The 9,213-nt window shown below is 37.3% G+C and overlaps 1 protein-coding gene across 1 annotated transcript in view; it reads left to right on the top strand.

Moving 5' to 3' along the window:
- The first annotated feature begins 1,534 nt into the window (after nt 1-1,534).
- The window catches only part of atp2c1 (ATPase secretory pathway Ca2+ transporting 1), a 54,890-nt gene continuing 47,211 nt past the window's right edge, over nt 1,535-9,213 (top strand). Inside the window, exon 1 of the mRNA XM_022208071.2 lies at nt 1,535-1,658. Coding sequence (XP_022063763.1) covers nt 1,635-1,658 — 24 coding nt within the window. The 5' untranslated portion in view covers nt 1,535-1,634. The remainder of the gene's footprint in view (nt 1,659-9,213) is intronic.

Here is a 9,213-nt window from a genome sequence, read left to right as displayed (position 1 = left end):
CATGTTGGAATAAATCCTCATTGTGAAGCAACCTTTACTTGCACTGAATTGGAAATATTTTAGAAAAACACACTGAACACACTGATCTCTATTGAAACAGCACAACCTAGACAAGAACTAGAGAGAGAGCTCAAAATTGTCTTCTGTGCAGTACGGTATAGTTAGAATGACCGACAATTTATTTCACAAAAAAAAGTAAAATCAATCAAACAAACAAACAAACAAAAAAATTGTATTGTTTTGTTTGCGGCCACAGTTCCAAGACAAAGAAGGAGATTTGCACGGAAAGACAGAAAGACAAGGCGAGAATTAAATGATTTTAATAGCAATAGGTCATGATCTAGAGTGGGCGTGTCTGAGGCATGAAAGCCCAAGGTTGAAAATGAGTCCCACTCCAGGCCTGCGTCCAGGTGCTGCACCATAATGTTACTGTGACAAAAGGCTCATAGAAACTCCTTCATCAGTGCATTTAGTTTATTGTAACAATGAGACGACGGCGCCACAATGAGGCGGCAAAAGAAACTACTTTTACATTGCTTACACTGATAGAATTGTGTGATATTTTCACATTAGAATTTTGTTATTTGAAGGAGCGGAGTTCTTTATTGAAAGTATTTTGAAAATGAAAGTCACTGTCAGCCTTTAGTTTCTCTTTCTTTTTTCTTTCTTTTTTTTGATAAGGTCTGAATCAGTCTTAAATTGTGACCTTTTATAGCCAAATTTTAATTTATTTTGGATCATCTACAATATTTTTCAAATGATTTTTTTCCCCTTTTCAGCCACTAGTAATATGGCTTCAAGATATTTTGTGTTATTTTGAACAACTTATTTTTAAGATATTTAGAGTCATTTTGGACAACTTTTATCCAATTTTCAACACGTTGTAGATCATTTGGAAATGTTTGCATCATTTTCGGACGTATTTCAGTTTTGGAAAATTTGTAGCTCGCTTTAAATAAGTTTCAAGTCATTTTGAAGAATTATGACTAGTTTTAAACATGTTTCAAGTCATGTTGGACAATTTTTAAACAAATTTTCAGACAACTCTAATTTTTAAAGTTTCATTTTAACATTATGTATTTTTTTCATTAATTTATTTATATTAAAATTTGTTGTACATTGTGTGTGTATAATGAAAATAAAAGGCATTCCATTCTGTTATTATTGTTATTATTTTTTCATTTTGGACAATTTCTTCATTAGTGTGTTCCACTTGTTTCCAAAGTTTCTAATGGTTTAGTCATGTGCAAACATAGAAAAACATTTTCATAATGTCTGAACGCTTTTCAAGAACAGCAATATGAAATCTTTCAGTTTGTACAGAATCCAGTCGTATGACTTTGTGCACAGTGTCTGCCATTGCCATAGTTGTTTTAATTGTCCTCTGACTTATGCACATACTTATTTGACAAAACTACTTAAAATATGAAAACTTTCATTTTTGAACCCAATTTCGGAAGTGGTACTTGCTTCTCCTTCAGGCAGCCTGATATAGCACATTTTATTTTGAAACATTCCGGTTGCTGCCGCTGTAGCTGCCGTCAGGTAACTTGACTTGTCATTCTCCTTTTATTTTGAAATGGTGGACTCTGCTCGCTCAGAGAAAATCGCTCCGCGGTTTGATTTCACGGAAGATGCTGAAGAAACGGGAGCTGTTGGTAAGTTTAACTACATTTCACTTTTCCTCTAACGTGGCTGCTGTTTCTGACACCGAGTCCGGCTCTCTGCTCCGGAGACAAACACCGTTTTCAGCTCTGAAACCTCCGGAGCTCGGTGACCGGCCGCGGCGGTTTGGCAGTAGGTTTGTTGGGTTAGTTTTCCCCGGAACGGAGAGCTCTTCTCGGCTGCTAGCTGCTGCTGTCAGCGGGGGAGGCGGACGTTGGTCACCTCCAGAGACTCTGACATGGCGGTAGACGAGTCGTGTTGTCGAAATAACCATGAAACTGAGTGTGTGTCACTTAACGGCTCGTCCTTGCTGTGTCTCATCCGAAACTGTTAGCTAACCGGCGGCAGAGGTAGCTAGCCTGCTAGCTAACCGAGGCTAACGTGAATTATCGCGCTGTATCATGAATGCTTGTATGTTTGTGTGTCGGTGTTTGTGTGTCCGTTCGCTTGATGCTGCTGGCGATGAGCTTAGCTACGGCCTCACATCATGTACACATAATACAGGTTGTACATATTGATAAAAGATCCTTACAGTATCAATAAGTTTGTGTAAACAGTTGATATCAGTTCAGGGGCTGCAGGTGAATCTCAGGTACCTCATTGTTTTACTATTGTTTGTGCCGTGTGTGTTTTTGTGCTTTTCTAATTATAAAAACTAAATCTTATTTATATAATAAAACGATACAAAAACATACAGAATCACACAACCTCAACTATTTAAAAATAATTTTATATAATAATAATGTTGAAGTAATATCACAGTCCTCAAATTCAGGATTTTATTTCACTGAGCTAAGTTGATGTTCAGTAAAGCAAGCTATAAATACAGTTTACTGCCTATGTAAAGGTAAAATGACCTATGAGGTGCTATTAAAGATAGATTATATTATAAATGACTTTATGCTATATGAAATCTTATTTGAAATACCTGAAAATGCAATTGGTTTGTGTTTTTTTTTAGTAGCTGAGAGCCTGATAAATGATCACAGCTTTAAACCGGTGATGCAGCAGACTTAATTTTATATGAAAATGAACGTAAAATCAGTTCACTGGCTGCAGGCGAATGTGGATTAGCTCATTGTTTCACAGTTGTTTGTGAAATGTGTGTGTGTGTTGTTTGAAAAATCAGATGTATGGAGGTGAATTTATTCAGTTGACTGCGAGAGCTCAAATTATACATTAGTTAGTTGTCAACTACTGAATTCATTATCAGCTATTTTTGTGTTCGATTAGTCATTTTCATATGTATTTTGGTGTTCGTATTTGGATAATTCATTTAAATAAAGAAAAACAGGCTAAATTTTGTGATTGCAACTCCTTAAAAGTGAATATTTTCTGTTTTATTTCTTTTTCTATGACAGTGAACTGAATATCTAAGACATTTGAGAAAACACCAGTCCCATTTTTCACTAACTGATGAATCCAGAAAATAATCGACGTTGAAAGCAATTGTAGTTGCTGCACTACAGAGAAATATTTAAAAAATAAGTTTAAAAAGGGTCCTGTGTGAATAATGTGACATGACTCAGACACTAGAGTTTATTTTACTTCCCTTATTTGTGATCATTTATGTCATATAGTATCCAGCAAACCACACCATAAATACAATTTCTGTAAAATAACCAAGCAGTTACTATTAAAGTAGGTAATATATTATACTGAGCTGTATTTTTGAAATGATGTATTCAGAATAACGCTTTAAACACGCTAACATTTTCTGTAAAATGTCAAATAAAAGTAGGAAAATGACACTGAACATTAAGACATGTATAATGAGTGTAAACCAGTTGATGCATCGTCTTGTTGAGCAAAAATGTATCTTGTTTTATTTTCCGCTGATTCAGCATGGGAATTCCACTGTGGTTACTGTGTCCAGTCAGATTCTGACAGAATGACTGAAGGGTTCTTAGTGTTGAAGGTAAACTGAACTGGCCAACCAAGTACCTGCCCTGGAGCCCAGGCAGTCAGGAGGCCCCTGGAGCAGAGCTTCTGTTTGAAGTGACTGTTGACATTCTTTGTTAGTGAATTAAACCCTAACAAAGAGGCACAAAATGCAATAAAAGATGCTCAAAATGGCTCAAAACGTATTTAAATGAAAGAAAACAAACCACAAGGCCTCTACAAAGAGGTTACAAATGACCAGAAGGGACAAAAACCAACAGAAAAGTGGCAGAAAGCTATCACAAAGGACATAAAATGACCCAGAAGAGAAAATCATTAAAAGGAGACAAATAATGACTATACAGAGGCAGAAAATTTCCAAAGGGAGGCAAAAAAAAAATGAGCACAAATGGACAGAGATGACAAAAAAAGGAGCAGAACATGAACACAAATACACAGTCAACCCAAAGAAACAAAATGAACAGAAATTAGCACAAAATGGCGAAAAAGAGACAGAAAATTAAGCACAAATCGACACAAAATGATCTAAAGCAGACAGAAAATGACCAAAAAGAAATACAGAGTGAACACAATAGACAGAAAACTACTAAAAGCGACAAAAACTATCAGAAATCAACACAAAATGATCTACGTCCAAAAGACTAGAAGCTTTTAGTCTAGAAGTGACTGATTCTATAGAACTTGTTTCAGAAGTGGTGTTTCAAGGTTGTTTTTGTATTTTGTTCACCATTTCTTCTGATATGTGTTGTAGCAGCAGAATTGTTGTAAATCTCTGAGTTTTGGCACCAACATTCGGTGCCATTTTGGATCTTGTTCTTGGTTGGGGAAAATATCCAGATCCATTAGATGCTAGAAAGTCTCTTTATCTCTTGTCATTAATCTCAGTCAGCAAACAGTGATGTTGTAAACACGGAGGCATAGTTAGCAGCTCGTCGTTTCCAGACAATGTCAGCCATGGAGGATGATCTCAGCTGCAGATAATTTGTGTTAAACAAAGTGAACTGTAAAGCTTCAGTTTGCTGGTTAAGGAACTCTCTGCAATGTGCTGTTGACGCAGATTATCTGTCAGTGAAGACACATCACTCTGTAGCGTCTCTGTGACTGTCGGTGAGCTCAGTTTCTGGAGAGAATTGATCAGCAGATCAGCTCCTCCATCACGTGATGCTCTGCTGGCTTCAATGCTTTGTTTCACTTCATAGTGAACATGCTGAACTTTTTATTTGATTTATTTTAGATTCTGAGTAAACAGCTCAGAGTCTGTTCCTACCAACAGGGCTAAGCAATTATGGACTACGGAGACACTAGGGATGGTTACTAAGCCCCGGGGCGAAATGTTTCAATACTGTAGGATTGATAAGTTCTGGCATTATTGGTTCTGCCAGCAGTACTTTAAAAAAGTAAGAAGAACGTGTTGTTGGACCTACTGTCTTGCCACCATAAGATGAATGTGTCTGATGCATTCGTGCTTTCCAAATTCAAGACCTTGTCAGAATACCATGTTCTTCCCTCACTAACCAACTATGCTATGTTTGACCGCAGCCCACACGTGAAGTTAATCAAGTTGTAAGAAGATTGGTTAATGATTAAAAGCCAGCATTCTCCAACCAGTCATTCAACTGTGGCTGCGTTCATAAATTCAGCCTGCAGAACATCGTCTTAACTCTCATTCAGAATTTACATTTGACTTTCAGAGCACAGAGCAGTGAGAATTTATTCATTTTTAACTGCAGACAAGCAAAGTCTTAGTTTATTTTGAATCTGTCCTTAACTCAAAATAATACAACTGAAGACAGTTTTAAGCACAAGTGTGTTCCAGAAAATCTATATAAAATACTGGAGTATACTGTATATTCATATTATGCACTCATATATATGGGTAAGAAATTAGTTTAATTGATTTGAAGATCTTTTTTTTTTAACCCATAATCTCTTAAAACCACCACAGACTGCATGCTTAATTTTCTATTTTTGCTTAGTTGGTCCGTGTCAGTGGTGGAACAAGTACGACTGAAACCATTAATGTCACACAGTGAAAATACAGTGAAGGAAATCTTTTGGATTAATGTGAAGGTGAAAGAGATTTCATCAACACAATGTGCTGACATTTGCTTAAGAACTGTTCAAGGTGAAGCTTTTATTTTGAGGAGAGTTTAAGGAAACACATTGCATAGTACTTTATTTTGTGCATAAAACCTGTGTCCTAGTCCTTAAAATCCCTTAAAGTCCTAAAATATTACTTATTTTATGTACATTTTTCGGGCTAATTTTAATATTACATTTAAGTTCCTAAAGTAGTAATTGATATTTACATTTACCTGACTAATTTAAATATTAAAGTGAAGTCTCTAAAATATACAGAGAACCTAATCTGATGATTTCCTTTGAGACAAGCTTTTCAGTGAGATCTCTAACCTCCATTCTGAATGGATCAAAACGTTCACCTTGTTTCTCTCACAGAGATATTTTCAAGTTCATTTGGATTTATCTGGAGCTCAGAGAGTCAAACCAGTCTGATTTGTCTGAAAATCAGTTCTGGCTGCTGGTGAATGTGGGAGTCAACACTGTGGCTTTACAGTGTTTATGTCATGTAATTTAGCTGTCAATCTCCAAAATGTACCCAAATGCAAGTTTACAAAGTGTGAAACAAGCTGGTGAAGAGAACAAAGGCTGATTCAGCTGAAAGTAAACACCTCTAACAGCTCTGTTATTGGATTAAAACATCAGCTGATGGTGAGCGGAAATGTGTAAACTGATCTCTGATTGATGTGATCGATTCAAAGAGAGGCAGAGAGGCATGTTATTGTTCTACTGAGGCAACTATTACCCTGCAAGCAGTTTCTTCTGTAAAATTTAAATGTCGTGAGCTGAACTTTTGTCTGTATGTACTAAAAAACATGACATGAGTCACTTTTCCAGACTTTGTATCATCACATCTGATTTTTTCCATTAAGAAAAGACCTACTTCTTGTTTTTATTTGTGGCTTCATGAGGAAACACATTTTGGACAGACCGATCACACAGCTGTGTTATTTGTTTTATAAATACATTATTTATTTACACTCTATGTTATTCTGTACCTTAAAGGCACAAAGACGTCCGCTGTTTGAGTTTGGTAGCATTTTATTCCAGGGACGAACTAAAGACTGTAACTTATTTAGAAAAATGTAAATAATTTCTGCGATATTGCAGCTTGTTATTTTTGCAGGACATTAAAAAAATCATGGAGGTTGCAGCTGCATATTTGCATAGGGCAGTGGATAATTCCTGGATGACGATAGTTTGTTGTTTGCAAAGTGCATTTGGTGTTTCCTGAAAGATTGTAGCTGAGCGCTTGGACAGAGAATCATTTCCTGGATGACTAGCTTTTTTGTAGAGGGTAGTGGATAATTCTTGGATGATTCTAAGTTGGTAAAGGGCAGTAAATATTTTCTTGAAGAGCATAGCTTGTTATTTGTGCAAGGTAGTGAATAATTCCTCTGAGACTGCAGCTAGCTAATTGTTCTGGATGGTGGCTAATTCCTGGTTAGCTTGTTTTCTTGAAAAAGTCCGTAACTAATTCCAGGAAGCTTGCGGATAGTTGTTTGCACAATGCAGTGGCTAGTTTTTGGATAACTGGTTTGTTGTTAGTAGAAGACTGTTGCTATTTCCTTAAGATTGCAACTGGTTGTTTGGGCAAAGAGTACTTCCTGGACATTTGTAGATTGTTGATAGTAGAGGGCAGTGGATAATTCCTGCATAATTATACCTTTTTGTCTGTACAGGACAGCAGTGGTTAATTTCTGGAAAGCTGGGGGTTTTTTGTACAGTGTGGTGGATAATTCCTGGATGCCTGTTTCAAACAGTACATTTTTTAATCTGTTTGGATTTCTCAAGCAACCATGTGAAAGATGTTCAAGTTTCAGCATCTCAGATATGGCGGTTTGTCATGTATAATTTCAGATGAGAACTGTGAAACTCTGATAATAATAATTGATGAGGACCATAACTGTCAGTTGTAACCCGAGCAAGGATAATTACGGGATGAATGCAGCTCCTTTACTTTGCTGACTCATAAGTACAAACATCACAGTGGAGCTGCAGCCCTGTGATAGACCACACCATAGATGTTGTCATAAAGTGTTAAGTGGATAATGGAAGGATGAAAGTTTATGTTTCTAGCAGCACACCCCACCCCTGTCTTCCACTCTGTTTAAAGTCTTTCCTTTAACTTGCCAATTAAACGCTGAGATCATTTGAAGGCTCCTCCAGTTCTGGTTTCTCGTTTACATTCCCCACTTTGGCGGTACTATATGAACTACAACACCAAAGACAAATTACATTTCTTTTATATTTGAACAAAGGAGTCAAACACATTTCGGGGAAGTGTAGAGACAGAAGAGTAATCTGTTAAAACTGTGAATCAGATTTTTGTTCTGTTAAAAATTCATGCATGAGATGTTTGTTCTGATCGCTTTTAATGAGAATTTGCTATTATTTAAACTTCCACTCTGTCAAATAATTGATGAGTTAATAGAAAAAGTAAAGAAATTAACCGGTGAAAGCCCCTCTTATTATCGCCATGGAGGCCAAAGCCAATAACAGAAGTCTATTAGTGCAGTTTAATAAGCTGTGTGTTCAGTAATGATAGTGAAAATCCTCCAGCTGATTGTTCTGATTGTGATATTCATCTGTATGACTCAGCTGTACAGTGAGCAGCACTGTAAAAGCCTGCAGAGCTCAGAATAAGCAGCTGATTGTGTTGCCTGGAGGTGTTGCCGGTGTGTGCCGGCTCTGTTGCCATGCTAACACGGTGTTTATTCCCGGTGAGTGGGACACAAAGGCTCCGATAAGCAGCTTATCCTGAATAATAAGACGATAGCTGGGTTGTGAGGCGGCGCTGGGGATAGGAATCATATTAAAAAAATCTCATTTAATCCAGAGACTGAGGCCATGCGCGGTGTGTTTGCTGTTGTGTACCTGCCAGAAGTGTAGGAGTGCAGATGTTTGTGTCTGAAGGTGGCGGCGATGCACTGATTCCACTCCCTCTTCATGATAACCTATTTGTGGAGCGCAGCATCCTGTCTGGTTCACACTCTGCTGCTTCCTTCAACCCGCCTCATGTCTCTGTTGAGGTCACGCTGATGAATGGCCTCCTCACAGGCTTGTTAGTCTGTTTGGCAGCGAACTACGTCTGCTAGCATCCACTCTGAGCCTCAGTGCAACCCTTCTGCAACCGGAAAACCTTCTGCTGCCAGCAGAAAAAGTTCAGTCAAACCTTTGTCGAGTCTCACAGCAACTCACATAGTGCTAAAACAATTAGGACTGTTGTGAATTAAATATTATTTTAACTGAAACTGTACCTGCTCTTCAATCAGTGGAATCTGCACAGTATCTGTTTAGTGAGTTCTAAATTAAAATATAAAGCTAGTATTAGCAGCATATTAAATCATTGAAATTTGGTTGTTTCCTAAAATGATAAAAACAGACCGAAGCAGACCAGCTGCACGTAATCATATGATTACTGAAAATACAACTATATCATCTGGTGATCCAGCACAAGGACTATGGAGGAATGTAATGTAGACAGTATCTCTGTTATAAAACATCAGAATAGAGTAAATGCCCATCATGGTATCTCAGAGCACTATTTGACATCATCAAATGTCT

The sequence above is a fragment of the Acanthochromis polyacanthus genome, chromosome 12 (assembly GCF_021347895.1).
Source record: "Acanthochromis polyacanthus isolate Apoly-LR-REF ecotype Palm Island chromosome 12, KAUST_Apoly_ChrSc, whole genome shotgun sequence".
NCBI classification, from domain to species: Eukaryota; Metazoa; Chordata; class Actinopteri; family Pomacentridae; genus Acanthochromis; species Acanthochromis polyacanthus.
Note: the sequence above shows the minus strand (reverse complement) of the source record. Positions and strands in the feature narration are given on the sequence as shown.